Source organism: Sus scrofa, chromosome 4 (genome assembly GCF_054392235.1).
Source record: "Sus scrofa isolate SSC_HxYL_T2T_F1_AM1 chromosome 4, Sscrofa_HxYL_maternal_Yorkshire_Landrace_v2.0, whole genome shotgun sequence".
NCBI classification, from domain to species: Eukaryota; Metazoa; Chordata; class Mammalia; order Artiodactyla; family Suidae; genus Sus; species Sus scrofa.
Genome location: NC_139386.1, coordinates 2393749 through 2409400, shown reverse-complemented (window position 1 = coordinate 2409400; position 15652 = coordinate 2393749). Strand labels below are relative to the sequence as shown.

Here is a 15652-nt window from a genome sequence, read left to right as displayed (position 1 = left end):
TGCAACTTACACCACAGCTCACGGCAACGCCGGATCCTTAACCCACTGAGTGAGGCCAGAGGTTGGGCCCATGTCCTCATGGATGCCAGTCGAGTTCGTTAATTGCTGAGCCATGATGGGAACTACCAATTTTTACAAATTTAAAACAGTAAATTTTAGGCAACTTCGTTGGCTTCCTAAAGAAGATCTGTTTGGCTTTACAATATTAAATTCATTTTCAGCTGTTCACTTAACAGCACCAAACACTTTCTAAGCACCACCTGGGTGCAGCCAGGGGCTTGGGAGCCAGGTCCAGCAGGGTCTGGACAGCGGAATGGATTCTGATGGGGAGCACCCAGTGTTGAACCTACAACACGAGTGCGTCAGCCGTTGATGAATGAAACGATCCGTCAGGGCAGTGGGTGCGGGGGTGGCACAGGTGGTGGTTAGAAGGTGTTTTTTGTTTTTGGCTGTGCCCTCGGCATGTGGAAGTTCCTGGGCCAGGGATTGAAACTGTGCCACAGCAGCGACCTGAACCACTGCGGTGACAACACCAGATCCTTAACCCGCTGAGCCACACAAAGACTCCGTAAAGTTTTAATTTTTGTCAGTAGGATCAGGACATGTGTCACTGAGAAGGTGACAGCTGAGCAAATTCTTACAAAGAGGTACCGGAAGAGCATTCCAGCAGAGGGAGCAGCGCGTGCAAAGGCATGCCTGGGTGTCTGTGGGGTTTGTTGACTGAATGAACTTAAGTTTTGGGGCTAGAGGAACTGGATGGGTGGAGTTCCCATCAACTGAGACGGGTGTGAGTGTGTGTGTGTGTGTGTGTGTGTGTGTGTGTGTGTGTGTGGGCGTGCGTGCTATGGGAGGAGCCTGTTTGGGGGAGGGTTTGTTGCACAGGTTAGTTTGAGATGCTGCTAGAATCCAAGAAGTAGGCTGGAGTTCGGGGCTGTGTTTGGGATTCAGGTTTGGGAGCGATTGGCTAAGAGATGGTCCTTAAAGGTAGGAGCGAGCAGACTGAGAAGAGGGATGGGGAGAGGGTCCAAGAACAGGAGGAAAAGCCAGTGGCGCTGACCAGGCACCACCCTCATCGTGGGAGAAGGACCGAGTGAGGGAGGGGTTCTGGGGCCCAGTGGGTGGAGCGACTTCAGGTCAGCTGTGAGTCGCGGATGTTCGCCGGAGGGTGTCTGTGTAACCTTTGGTGGCTACACCTGCAGTGTTTCCAGTGGACTCTTTCACTGAGATGTGGGTATTATGCTGGGAGCATCTTTGTAAAGCAAAAATATAATTTCTAACGAGGACGAAATGGCCAGGGCGCCATTCCTGAAAACAGCGTCAGATCTGGGACCGTCAGACGACAGTGTGGGCTGAGGACTTTTGAGCGGGTCGTCGGGGTTCCTTCTCCTGAGGTGAGTAGTGGGAGGGGGTGGGGGGCCCTGCGGAAGTCAACCCTTGTTCCTTGGCGAGAAGACCACTTTGTGGCCGGGCCTCTGGGAGCCCCGAGGGGTGGACTTTCCCACCCTTCCTGTGCTGCTGGGACCGCTTGGCCAACTGCCCTGGAGCAGAAGCCCGTGACCCATGGGTGGTTGTGCCTGCTGGCTGGAGTGGGCGTGGGGGTGGCCGCCCGGGCCCCGCAGAGAAGGGCGGCACCCAGGGTGGGGCGCAGCGAACCAGGAGCCTGCTCCCAGGGGCTGCAGAATGGGACGGCCACGCGGCTGGAGAGAAACGCACTTCTGCCTCGGTGAAGGCGAGGTTGGTTTGGGACTTTTGCAGGTGGCTACATGCGGGTCTCCCAGTATCCGTGCCAGCGCCCAGTTAGTGAGATTCGTGTTTAATGGTAGAAAGGGAAGCTCCCCTCTGTGGGCCTGCCTTGGGGTGCCACCTGCTGGGCGCCTTGGGGAATGGATGCCGCACCCTCCCGCAGCCCTGCCGAGGGGCCGGCACCGGCTCCATTCTACAGGTGAGGAAACTGAGCCCCGCAGAGGGGAAGTCGCGTGTCCCAGCCACACTGCTGGAAGGGACAGAGCCCGATGCCAGCCCAGTGGGCCTCGTCTACACCGCAGCCTGGCCGCTCCCCTTACCTTCTCTGGGTGGAAGAGGATGTTTCCCAGGCCCTGCAGGCTCAGCACGCGGACCTCGGCGCAGGGGTCCCTGAGGCTTTGGGCCAGCACCGTCAGGGCTGCCTCTTTGGGGAGCACTTCCAGCAGGGCAGGGCTGTAGAGGAACTGGGCAGCCCCAGGGCAGGCGGGTCAGGCCGGGCACCCTCTCGGAGGGAGCCTCACCTGATCTGGGGGCCAGGCTCTAGGCCCAGGGCCCGGGCGGGGGGGTTCGGGGAGGGTGGCTGACCTGCTCTCTCGGGAATCTTGGTCAGTGAGTATTTGAAACCCACCTCCGAGCTGGTTCAATCCTTCCATATATAGCTGGGGAAACTGAGGCCCAGAAGGGGCAAGGGCCTCGTCTGAGGTCACACAGCGAGGCTGGGAACAGACTTCAGCAGCCTGGCTCCTGGGGTGCTTGAGGACAAAGCTCCTGGAGGGAGGCCCACACATTCCGACCGTGGGTGGGATGGAGAGTGGCACGGGCTTTGAGGAGTTTCCTCTACTGATGGCCCTTATGGAAATGACCCCCCCATGCCCCAGCTGGCAGCTGCGAGGCTGGCACAGCGCTTGACTGCTCTAGCCTTTGCCCTATCAGCTTCACAGTCTGGGGGTGGGACCCCAAGTTGTCAGGGGCGGGGGAGAGAGATGGGGCCCCCAGGCTGCAGGCTGAGGGGTGCCTGAGAGGTGGGCAGCCAGAAGCAGCCCCGACCGTGGGCTCTGAGGAGCCGGGAGCAGGAAGGAAGAGTGGGGTGTGTGCCTGGCGGGTCCCGGTGTGGTCCTGAAGGGGCCCCCCCACCTCCGTGAGGATGACGACGGCCGCCTTCCTCTCCCGCTCCTCCTGCCTCTGCAGCCTGGGCAGCAGCTGGGTGGTCACCGCCTTGACTTGCCCACAGCGGTTCTGCACCAGGGCCCTGGGGCACAGGGGGAGGGCAGGACCCTGTGTCCACTCGCCCACCACCACCCAACCCAGCGGGAGTCACGGAGGGTGGGTAGGCCCACCCCCGCCCCTGCCCCTCTGCCCGCTTCCAGCTCCCTCTGCCCCACTGGCGGCCCCCTGGATGCCAGGCCTGGGCCGGTCATGGGATAGATGGGCACCCACCTGGCCCTTGTCCCCTAGGAGGCCTCAGGCCAGGGTGGGGGCAGGAGGACGATCCCCGCATCCTGGGCCCCCAGGTGTGCATGTGAGACAGGGCGGGTCCCTGTGCTTCCGTGCCCTGGAGCCCTGTATGCCCGCGTGAGTCTGTGGGCTCCTGGGCTGGCCTGGGGGTCACTGCAGTCCATTGCCCGGGCTCCTGGTCAGGGTGACCGGGCAGGCCCCTCCCCAGCCTGGCCCCGCCCCTACCTGGCGAGAAGGCCCACGCCCTGCGGGTAGGTGTGGATGGTGGCGAAGAGCTCCCAGGTGCCCTGCAGCTCCAGGAGGGCCAGGTCCTGCCAGTGCCCGGTGCTGGACAGCAGGCTCTTCAGCGCCTCCAGTGCCAGGCTGCGGCAGAGCGGGGGGTCACCGGCCAGCCCTGCCCGGGGAGGGGACCCGCCACCCTCCCTGGAAAGGTGCCTTCTGGCTCCCATCCCGGCTCAGGGTCGGTAGCACAGGGGTCCTTGGGGCAGCTCGTTCCCCCTCCTTCAACAGAAATGTTGGCGTGTGGGATGGGTGTGGGCTATGCTGAGGGTGGGGGCGGCACGTGCCCAGTCAGGCCCAGGCCTAGCACCCCAGGGTGCTGCTGGAGAGCGGAGGCACTTCCTGAGGGGGCGGGCCCAGGGGACGCTCTAGACACATCTGGAGGGTGGTGCCTCTGGAGGCAATAGCTGTGTCCACAGCTGGCTGTCCAGGGCTGGAGCTGTGGGGACAGGGCCGGGGAGACCGCAGAGGGGGTGCAGCAGAGGGGAGGACGCTGGGCTGTGGCATCGTGGGAGCCCAGGGGAGGGTCCATAGCGACTCCTGAGGACCAGGGAACCCGGGTTCCTTGGGCTGCCTGCACGCCTGCACTCACGGAGGAGTGCCAGAGCGGAAGCACGGCCAGGTGGTGTGCTGGTCAGGGACAGGAGCTGCCCAGGCACCGCCCTGGTCCCGCAGCCCAGCTGGGGTGGCAGAAGCAGAGTCTGGCCAGGTTCTGGCTCCAACCCTGCACAGTGGGGCTGAGTCGCGGGCCCAGGGCTGCCCTGGGCCGCAGGCAGCCAGGTGAGGCCCGGGAAGAGCGCTCTGTGGCCTGTCTGCCTCCCCAGGTACCCTGCCCGGGGGCATCACCTGGATGAGCAGGCGCAGCCCTGGAACTGGGCTGTCGGCTCGGACCACGCACGGCTCTGATGGAATTTGCAAAAACCACATATGAAGGGCTGAAATGCCACTCCGCCAAAGTCCCCGGTGGCGCCAACTCAAATGTCAGCCGGCCTGTCATCCGGCCCCAAGCGGTGCCACTCAAAGAGGTTTTCCAGGTCACTGGTCTCAGCCAGAGTGACGACGGTTTCCGGAGAAGGGGACTCTGGGCGCGGTGGCATTTTGTCTGCTCTGTGACGGCTCTTGGAAACTCCGGGTCCTGGGGCGCTTTGGGCCCCATCTTTCACGGTCACTGTGTCCCTGCAGCCGCACCAGGGCTTCTGGGAAGATGAGTTCGGCTGGGCTGGGAGCGCCCTTGTTGGCTGGGGTGAATAAACCCCCTGCGGGTCCCAAAATCTAAGACCACCCCCAGCCCAGGATCCCTGGCAACACAGAGGGACCCTGTCGCCTGAAGTCCTTGCAGCCCCGTGACCAGCAGAAGATGGAGCCCCTGGGGACGCCTCTCTCCTCCGTGGCCGAGGTCGTGCCCTCCTGGAGCCTCACCCCAAGGGGCACATTAGACGGGGTGGGAGGCAGGATGCGGATGTGTGGGGAGCTTGCAGGGTCCGCTCAGAGCTGAGGCATCCTGTGTACCAGTGCCACCGGGCACGGACTGCAGATGTCCCCAGGTGATGAGGAAGTGGGACACCATCCTTTCCTCTGGACCCAGAGCCAAAAGACACCCCCGCATCAGACGTGAGCAGCAGGAGGCAGCGCTCTGTCTCCTCGTCTCTGCACGTCGCCCCAGTGCCAACCGCAGCTCGTCCTTCCCTCTGCACGGGCTCCCCGAGGCTCCCCACTGCTCTGGGGTGAGCCTTGGGGTCACCTCCTTCCTGTCCCTTCCCCGTTGGGGTCCCCTGGCCCGGAAGGCCCTCTGCCCCACACGGTGAGCTCTAACCACCATTCGGGTCTGTGCTCAGAGGCCCAGTTCTCAGCAACCGTGTGCCGGAGGCGCCCCCGCCCCCGGGTCATCAGGGCACTGTCCATGGTGTGTCATGTGTCCCTGGGCTGTTACTTGATGCTGTCCACATTCCCCTGGGGCAGTGAGCTCCTGAGCACAGAGACAGCTCCCTGGTGGCGTGGTGAGCCCCGTCTGTGACACAGCAGGCGCCACCGCATTCATTAAGTAAAAGAGTGGGGCACACGGCATGCTTGGCAAGCGCTGGCACAACCATCAACAGTCCCTTCAGTCCTTTCCTCTTTTCCACCAAGAGCTGTGGGGAGCACGGAGTGAAAGGGAGGCTGAGGTGGGGCCAGGGGCCGGGGAAGGAGGCAGGTCCGCGCAGGGCTGTGGGGACACCAGGGAGGTAAGCGGAGGACAGGCTGGGACGGCGCAGCACACCTCCCCGTCGGTCCCTCTCCGCTCAGGATCCCTGCTCCCCCCTGGGAAGTCACCACCCTCTGCGGATCCGAGGAAGCAGGAGGCCCCCTGGGCCCGAGGCCACATCAGCCCAAGTGAGCAAGTGGAGGAGAGGAACTCGAACCCTAAATGGAGGCCCAGAGTGGCCGGAAAAGAGCAGCCCGGTCTTTTGCTGCACCCGGTGGGGAGCGGCCGCATGGCACAGATGGAAAAACCAGACCGTGAGCTGGAGAGAGCAGCTCAGTGGGCTCGCAGGGGGGTTAGGATGTGATCTTAGCTCTCAGATCCGGACCCCAAACAGCATAGCAGTATTAATGGTGTATTCATCGCGGGTCAACTGCCAAAACCCAGGACCATGTATAGTGTTTTAAATACAAGAGCTTTAAATTAAACTTAATAATTATGTTTAAAAGAGGACTGATCAGGAGGTGAGAAACAAAAGGAAGCGTCCCCGTGCTGCAGTGAAGGATTACTGAACATTAACTTTATATAGGAGCTTCCTGGCAGCCAGGGCAAAAAAAGGAAATTTGTTGAAGGGAGTGTCTTTGAAATAAAGAGAAAGGAGACGCTCCACTGCCGTTAAAGAGACTCAGCCCACAAGGGATGAAACAAGAGGAAGAAGTCCTACATGGGGCAGGATGGAAATTGGGCTTGAGGAGGGCCTGGCTGAGAATGGACCAAAGCAGAAAGTGTCTCTAAAAGAAAGGGATTTTGTTCATTGGAGATGCAGAGGAATGAGAAGGGCCCATAGGCAGGGCTGGTAACACTTTTTCCTGTCCTGGCAGCAAGCCCTGCCAACCCCTACTTGCTGGTCCTGGGGCCAGTCCAGCTTAGCAGGATGTCAGGAACTCCAGACCCCAGCACCAGTCTGACCCTGCCTTGAGCCTGCCGCAGGTGTCCCGGGTCAAACCACTCTGCGGGGACCCCCCACCAGACAGGGGCACTCTCGGTAGTGAGTGCCCTGATCTCCTTGGCCCTGGACTTCCTTGATGGTAACATCGCACCTGCCTGGCATCACCACAGTGGCCCACCTGGGCAGTGCTGCCCTCCGAGGGCCCGGGGTAGCAGCTGCCCTCCTCAATGGGGAGCCAGATGAGAAGGGCCAGTGGGCCACTGTAAGGGTGCCGTCCTTCTCGGCTTGATTGGGGAGGAGCAGGGAGGCTTCTGAGCACAGGCACCACCTGATCTGATTTAGGGGCAGCTGGGGCGGGGAGCAAGTGGGGGCGGGGGGAAGGGGGGAGCAGGGACAGCTGGGGAGGCTGGACCTGTGCGGGGTGGGGAGGAAGCTGATGGATGGAGGCGGCTCATCACAGCCTTCTCCTAACCCTCCTATTTCTGGGAGGAGAATGTTTTATTAGCTTATTAGGGAAGATTCATGCATTTTGCATGGTTGATTTGAATAAAAAAGGAACTTAATGCACATTCGAATTCAGAAGCAATATGAGAAGAAGTGACATTTTTTTCCTGTGACGTGCCTTGGGGAGAGCTGTTAAAACTGACAAATTGTCGGGAGCTCACATCATAATACAAACAAATGAAAAGAGTTGGGCCCCGGCGGTTTTGAAAGAGTTGCTTGGTGGGTTTCTCAAGATGTGACCTATTGTCCAGAGGGAAGGCAAGGATGCCAGCTCGTGCCATGGCCTGAACGTGGCTGGCGGGGCACGGATCCTCCCACGCAAATCCTGTCCACGCCGGTCAGGCATGTGGGGCAGACGGACAACCGTCTATGTCACCAGAGCAAAAACGTGCCAGGGTCCAGAGCCCTGTGGACAGGGGCCGAGTGGTGGCAGGGCAGACACCTCTACCATCCTATAGGCTCTGGCTTAGCAACGCGTGGACATTCTGTGTGGCTCAGGGGAAGCCTCTGACCCTCTCTGAGCCTCAGTTTCTTCATCTATGAAAGGGGCACATTCATCTCGCAGAATCCCGCAGGGACCACAGTGGGTGAGACATGGTGCCCCCTGTGGCACCTGGAGTCCCCATGTGCCCGCTGTGTCCGGGTGTCTCTGCTGCCAGGCACCCACGGTCACCGGGAGGCAGGATGCCCCCTGCGTGCTGGCTGCCGTACTGGCCACAGCTGTGTGTGGAGTCACATCTGATGGGGACGCAGTTGTGTCCCCAGAAGCTGTTTCAAGTCCTGACCCTGGGTCCCCATGCGTGTGCGCTCGTTTGGAAGTTGGGGCCTTGCTGATGGAATCAAGCTAAGATGAGGTCATTGGGGTGGCCCTAACTCATCATGGCAGGTGTCCTTAGAAGAAAAGGGAAATTTAGACACAGAAACGCACAGTGAAGATGAGGCGGAAACACAAGGACCGCGTCTCCGACCAGCAACAGCAAGCACAGCAGAGGCGCCCGAAGCCGGAGGCGCACGAGGGGGTTCGACCCCTCGCCCTGGACGTGCGAGAATGAATGCCTGCTGCTCCGAGCTGCCCGGCCTGGAACCTGCACTCAGCCCCAAAGCCAGTGTCTCCACTGGAAGCCTGGCCTTACCTCTGGGCCCGGGGCATGGCCGCCCCCGGGGCCTCCTGGCTGGGCTGTGGCTCCTCGGGCAGGGTCAGCTCCAGGACGTAGTGCATCTGGGTGAGGAGGACCAGGAGGAGCTCGGGGAAGGCCTCCCGCGTGGCCTTCTCGAACTCTCGGGCGAACAGCAGCTCGTGCAGCACGTTCATGGCCTGTTGGGGCCGCGGGGGCTGCTGAGGGGTCTGGTGGCCAGGCCCGCGAGCAGCCCTCTGCCCACACCCCTGTCCTGCCGCGCCTCCCTGGCCACAGCCCCCAGGGCCAGAGCCAAGGCCCCGAGACGTCCCCCCCTCCCGGCCCGGCCATCCCTCTGGCCGCCTCCCCATCTCCTGCCACTCCCCCTGCGGCCTGGGCCCTGCATCCCACTGACCCTGTCACTCTGCCTGCCCAGCTTAGTCGCTGTCCCCTGTGTGGGCTGCCCTGCTGGCCCCACACTAGGTGTGATATTCTACGGGAGGGTGGGGGGTTGGGGGCCACAGAGCAGGGCTGACCCTGGGTGAGCGTGGGAACAGACTGGGGCTTCCCTTGGCCAGGTTCAGCCGTTGCGCCTGTCTGCTGCGGGCAGCAGCTTGTCTGGGGGGCTCCGGGTGGGGGCGGGCAGCTATGGGCTCTGGGCCACAGCTCGGGGGCTTGTGGGGTGGGGTGGGCGTTCTTAGCCTGGCATAAAACAGGGTTGGGGTGCAGCCCAGGGGGCAGGTGTGGTGTGTTAGGAGGTGAGCTCCCTGCTCCTGGGGCTGTGCGTGCAGGGCCTGTGGGGAAAGCTGGGGTCAGGGGAGGTTCCAGTGGGAAGGTGGGAGCTGCGGGAGGCGGCCTCTAGGATCTTTCCAGAATCGACCACTTACAGTACCAAGTGTGGGGGTTCACGGATCTCTCCGCGCCCTTCCGCTCCAGCTGAACCCGGCTGGGGTGGTCAGAGCCGGAAGCGGGGAACTGGGCCTGGACCCAGGGCCTGTGTGGAGGAGGCCCCCTCCCCCAGGCCAGGCTGGGCAGGGCTGGGCAGGGCTGGGCTTCAGAGGCCTGGGAATGGGGGCCTGGTGCACGGTCTGGCTGAAGGCCCCCGGCAGGGCCGTGGGGCTGGCGTCTGGGAGAGGTGGCAGACTCACGGCCATGGAGAGCAGGTGGCCCTTCTCCTTGGGCTGGGGGCGGCTGTCGCTGGGTCTGGTGGGCAGGGGCCGCTCCTGCAGCCAGGCCAGCAGCATGGCCAGCGCCAGATGGCTGGAGGGCTGCTCGGCCCCCAGGGCCTTCCACAGCAGGGAGGTGTGGCTGTGGGCAGAGAGGGGCCGTGAGGGCCGCGCTGGGTCACACCTAGCTGGCCACCGTGACCAGGGCCTCGGGTGAGGGGCCTGGGGTGGGAGGGGCAGGCTGGATCCCGAGCTGGACCCCGGCAGGGTGGGTGGGTGAGGGTGGATGAGAGCATCTCGAGGAGGGGGAGGGGTGGAGGCGGGACAGGGTGGGCACTGCCTGGGCGACGAGGCAGAGCCTGGGCCAGCTGCCCTGAACTGTGTTCCGGGGTCTCCCCACCTTCAGGGTCTCTCCTCCAGGCCCCTCTCACCCCAGCTCAGACTCTGACTCTGTCACCTTCAATGGCTCCCAAGTACTATCAGAACCAGTCCAGCTGGTGCCCAAATCTGTCACCCTCTGACCCCTACCCTCTGACCTGTAGGGCCTGTCTGCCTTCCCTCCTCTCCTGCCTCTGGGCCTCCTCACCTGGCCTATTCCCGCTCAGCCTTTAAGGCTCACTGTGCAGTCTCTTCCTCCTGGAAGCCTTCCCTGAGTGCTTCCTCTTAGGCCTGGGTTTGCTGGAATCCAGCTCCCCTGGGCCTAACCTGGGCCAAGGGAGGGGCCTTCACTGTCGTGTGCAGAGCTTTGCAGTGTCCTTGCGCCCATTGTGTACGTGAGGGAACCAAGGACTGGGGCAGAATGTGCCCTGATCAGGGCCCTGCCTGGAACCCGGAAGCCGGTGCTGGGGTCAGGCCTGCCTCGTCCCACAGCCCTTCGGCCTGGTCCTGTGAGGCCTGCGGAGGCGGGGGCCCTGAGGCTCTCCCACGTTAGCGGCTGTGGCGGACCTCTTGTTTTCTGCACTAGGTGTCTTTGGCCTGAGCACTGGGTGGAAGGGGCTGGAAGGGCAGGAGGGACTCTGGAACGATGGGGTGGGGGCTGGGAGAGCAAAGTTGGGGGCCGGATGAGCTGCCACCCCCAGCTTTGAGACAGACCCAAGGCAGGCTGCCCTTGACCCCTGGGGAGGCCACCCCAGTCCCGTCTGATGCTGGGCTGCGTTGGCTCAGAGGACACTGGGAGAGTCCAGACTGAGGTCACCAGCCACCTGGAAGGAGGGGGGCCTTCGGTGTCTGAAGGGCCTGGGCTCCAATCTCCACTCTGCCCCGAGCTGGCCGGGTGACCCAGGCCAGTCACTCCGCGTCTTGGGGGCAAAGCTGCCTAGAGAGGCTTAGGTGATATGTTCTCTGGGAGCGAGGGTGTGCAGCGGGCTGGGGCTCCGTTGGCGCCAGAGGTGGTTTGACCTGTATGTAAAGGACTGCTAGGAGGGAGGGGGTGGAAATGGGTCAGGACTCGCGGTGAGGGCTGGTCGTGTCCTGACGGGGGTGGTGGTAGCGGGGGAGCGGCAGGGAACTGCAGGATTTCCCTGAGGTCGGGCTGTGGGGGTAGGTAGGGAGGAGCCAGGATGACGCCGAGCTGGTGGATGGAATCGCCACGTCTGCCACAGGGAGTCTGCAGGACCAGCAGGTGCAGGGGAAGGTCAGGGCTGTGGTCTGCGCTGGCCAAGTGTGGGCTGCCCCTTAGACGTCCCAGTGCGGCCATCAGCAGGGGTGAGCACGTGGGAGGCGTCGGGGTTTAGGTGATATTTAAGCCACGGGAATAGAAGCGGCCACTAGAGAAGATGAGGCGTGAGGCTCAGCCCTGTGGCCTCCGAGCTACGAAAGTCAGGGGGCGCTGGGGGGAGAGCCAGGTGTGGGCTTCTGGGAGCCAAGTCAACAGAGTGTTCCCAGCCCAGAAATAAGCCCACACAAACATGGTCCATTAATGTACAACAAAGGAACCAAGAACACACACCGGAGAAAGGACGGTGTTGGGAAAACGCAACAGCCGCGGGCGAAAGAATAAACCTGGGCCTCTATCTGGCAACACACAGGATGCGCTCAACAGGCATCGGTGACGTGAATGCGAGACCGGAAACTATAGAACGCCCAGAAAACCCAGGTGGTCAGCTCCTTGGCATCATTTCTGTCAAAATCGTCTTTTGGATCTGAAAGCAAAGGCGACGAAAGCAAAAACCAACCAGCCGGACCACCTCAGACCAAAAACGTCTGCCTGGCCAAGGACACCACCGACAAAATGAAACGGCGACGTACCGAATGCGAGAAAACCCTTGCCGACTGTATATATGAAAGGGGTCACTATCCAAACACATGACACAACTCAATCGCAAAAGCAAATAAAAACACCCCCACGCAATCTGAGAAATGGGTGGAGGATCTGAAGAGACATTTTCCCGAAGAAGACATACAGCTGCCGAAAGACCCATGAAAAGATGCTCAGCATCACTCGTCAAACCACAAGGAGACCTCACCTCGCCCCTGCAGGACGCCTGTGGCCCAGAAGAGAGGAAACGGTGGGTGCTGGTGAGGCTGTGGGGAAGGGAGCCTCGTGCACCGTCGGCAAGAATGTAAAGTGGCGCAGCCTCTGCGGAAAACAGCACGCAGAGTCATCGAAATACTGAACATTGAGCCGGAAATACGATCTAGCGACCTCACTTCTGGGTATTTATCTGTAGAATATGAAACCACTAACTTGAAAAGAGAGCTGTCCACCCCCCATGTTGACAGCAGCGTTATTTACAATCGCCCACATATGGAAACCACCTAACTGTCCATCAGGTGATCAATGGATAAAGAAGAGGTAGCATATACAGCACTTTATATATATATATAAAATCTACCCCTTATTCAGCTCTATAAGGAGGGGCCCACTTGCCGGGTGGGACCACACGGATGGGCCTTGAGGGCACTGTGCGGAGGGCACTGAGTCAGACAGAGAAGGACAAACACCGTATGGTCCTGCTTCGATGTGGAATCGAAAATGAAACCAAAACCCAACCCAACCAAACAACCCAAGCTCACGGGTGCAGAGAACGGGCTGGCGACTGCTAGAAGCGAGGGCTGGGGGTGACACTGGCGAGCGAGTCAAAGGTACAAACCTGACTTTCCCATCGTGGTGGGAATCCGACTCGTATCCGTGAGGATGAGGCCTCGCTCCGTGGGTGAAGGATCCGGCGTGGCCGTGAGCTGGGGTGTGGGTCGCAGACGCGGCTCAGATCTGGAGTGGCTGTGGCTGTGGCGGAGGCCGGTGGCTACAGCTCCGATGAGACCCCTAGCGTGGGAACCTCCATATGCCGCGGGAGCAGCCCTAAAAAGACAAAAAGACAAAAAAAAAAAAAAAAAAAAAAAAAACCAAAAAGAAAAGTTCTCAAAACAAAACAATCCGTAACTATGTATGATGACAAACGTTAACTGGACTTACGATGGTAATCATGTCGCCTTGCCCCCCTCCCCCCAAAAAATGGAAATAAGAAAGAAAGGGTTCCTAAGGGTGAGAGTGAGTGCCGGGAAGAAACAGGGGAACCTGAACTGCATTCACCACGCGACAGAAGCCAACGTAAAAAGGCTGCACACAGAGTTGGAATAGAGTGATCCCAACTCCGTGACATTCTGGAAAAGGCCAAACCATGGAGACAGTCAAAACATCAGTGGTTGCCAGGGGGCTGTGGGCGGAGGGAGGCAGAGGCAGAGGGCAGGGGGTTTAGGGCGGGGGAACTAGTCCGCGTGATACTGTAGTCGTGAGTTCTTGTCCACGTCCACAGAACGTGCGGCACCGAGAGTGAACCCCAGGTAGACTGTGGACGTCAGTGAGTGACGATGTAGCAGCACGGGCTCAGCCGCTGCGCCAAGCGAGCCCCACCAAGGCAAGACGGCGCCGAGGCAGGAGCCCAGCGAGGGAGGAAGCCAGTGGGGGAAAGCGCTGTGCTTTCTGCCTAATTCTCCCGCACACCTACGACGCCCCGAGAAAGAAAGATAGCCTATTAAAAAGATGGAAAGGGACACACAACGCGACACTAAAGAAGGGAATTTATAGTAGAATAGATTTATATTCGAACAGACAACCCGGATCTAAACGTCTCTATTGCTCTCCGGCCAGCAACCACCTCTCCAAAGGCTACACGTGACATGATACTCTTTATAAAAAATTATAAAAACTATAATTATAAGAGCTATAAGAAAGTTTTTAGGACTATGTTTAGATGCAATCACACTGTCTAAAAAGAAAGAATGAGGGGGCTTGGGTGGCTGAGCGGGCGGGGGAGGAAGCAGGGACGGCTGGCATCCCTGTCCTTAGACGTGGCTCCTGACCAAGGCCCGCGCTGTGGCCGGGTGATGGCCGCACAGGCGTGTCTTCCGTTACCGAGAAGAATCCCTGCTCTCAGAAGAGAAGTAAATTAAAGCAGGCCATGCATAGAGCGATGATGGATGTGCCTGACAAACCAAGGATTCCTCCTGGCCCAACGTCGAGGGCCGATCTAATTAGGGCAGCCGGCCAAGGGTGAAGAAGGAAAAAGGGAAAAGCAGAAAGCTTGGCAAAACGATTCTAAAAGTTACGCAGACATGCAAACAGTTTTGCGGAGGAGGGGGCCCTTTCTGCATCCGGGAGGTGAATTATTATAAAGTTGTAGGAATTAGAACCCCAGGTGATGGCCGCGGGACAGACCAGCAGAGCAGTGCTGAGCAGGGAGAGCCCGAACGCAGGTCCCCAGCATACGGCCCTCGACCCCAGGAAGGAAGCACCCAGAGCTGCAGGAAGAGGCAGGGGTGTTCCAGAAAGGATGCCGGACAGTAGAAGAAGCTGGAACCCAACTCGCATCTACGTGGAAATCACTTCCAGGTGGGTGGAGGCCTGAATGAGAAAGGCAAACCCTAGGACTTCTAGGAAATAAAAATGAGGTATAGTCGGAGTTTCCGTTGAGGCTCAGTGGTTAACGACTCCAACTAGGAGCCATGAGGTTGCAGGTTCAATCCCTGGCCTTGCTCAGTGGGTTAGGATCCGGCATTGCCGTGAGCTGTGGGTGTAGGTCGCAGACGTGGCTTGGATCCCGCGTTGCTGTGGCTCTGGCGTAGGCCGGTGGCTACAGCTCCGATTAGACCCCTAGCCTGGGACCCTCCATATGCTGTGGGAGTTGCCCTAGAAAAGGCAAAAAAAGACAAAAAAATATTGAAGTATAGTTGATTTACCATGTTGTGTTAGTATTGGCTGTAGAGCAAAGTGATCCAGGGATACGTATATATACATATACATTATTTATTATTATTGTTGTTATTATGGGCCATGCCTGTAGCATGCAAAAGTTGCCAAGCCAGGGACTGAACCTGCGCCACAGCTGTGACCTGAGCCACAGCAGAAATGCCAGATCCTTAACACGCTGAGCCACCAGGGAACGCTACCTGATTTTTTAGGTTCTTTCCCATTGTAATCGATCACAGGATATTGAATACAGCTCCCCGTGCTGTAGAGTAGGACCTTGTTGTATAAGGTCACTTCTGAGGCTGATGGAACTTGGAACTCCTTTTCATCAAAGACCCTCGTAAGGGAGAGAGAGGAAAGCTGCGGAACGGAAGGAGATAGGTCACATGATAAGCAACAGAGGACGTGTATGCAGATTACATCAAGAGTTTCTAGAAATGGGTAAGAAAAAGAGGGACAACGCAATAGGAAAGTGTGTAGGATCCCTGAACAGGCATCTCACCAAAGGCGGCGTCTCAGTGGCCAAAAGCGTGTGAGAGACGGACAGCCTCACTGTCGAATCAGCAAAGTGAACCTCGATATGCAACTATGATTCATCCCACCTGCCGGAGGGGCTAAGGTTTTGATGGTTGTGGCTAAAGCATTGTTGTTAAGTGTTGGTGAGGATGTAAAGCAGCAGGAACTCTTGCTGTGGGAGCCAGTGGGGGTTTTAGCACTTTGTCAACATTTTGCATCCTATGTTGGAGGTGGCTACGTGCCAGCACTACGGAAAATGGGTGTGGATGGGCCTCGGGGCACCCGTATGAGCAAATTCACAGTGGCACTGATAACCAAAGACCCAAACCTGAGTGCCCAACTGTGGTCACTGGGCAGCTCGCAGCCAGCGATGGAATACTATACAGCAACGAACACGAACAAACTCCAGATATACTGAACACTGAGGCATGAAACAACGTGAGAGAGAAAAGACAGATAACAAGAGAATCCTGGAAGGCACCTCCCACTCGACTCTGCTTATGCTTTCAGGACACATCACTATGATTTCATGGGCTTCTAAGAAAGAAAAGTTATCCA

At 59.3% G+C, this 15652-nt stretch overlaps 1 protein-coding gene across 5 annotated transcripts in view; it reads right to left on the bottom strand.

Moving 5' to 3' along the window:
- LOC100517649 (maestro heat-like repeat family member 5) overlaps positions 1-15652 on the bottom strand; it is a 62038-nt gene that overhangs the window by 4280 nt on the left and 42106 nt on the right. For all 5 annotated transcript variants that reach the window (XM_085021004.1, XM_085021006.1, XM_085021003.1 and 2 more), the window contains exons 20-24: positions 9373-9532; positions 8243-8424; positions 3424-3561; positions 2878-2992; positions 2064-2207 (exon numbers count right to left, since the gene is read on the bottom strand). In XM_085021004.1, coding sequence (XP_084877130.1) covers positions 2064-2207; positions 2878-2992; positions 3424-3561; positions 8243-8424; positions 9373-9532 — 739 coding nt within the window. The remainder of the gene's footprint in view (positions 1-2063; positions 2208-2877; positions 2993-3423; positions 3562-8242; positions 8425-9372; positions 9533-15652) is intronic.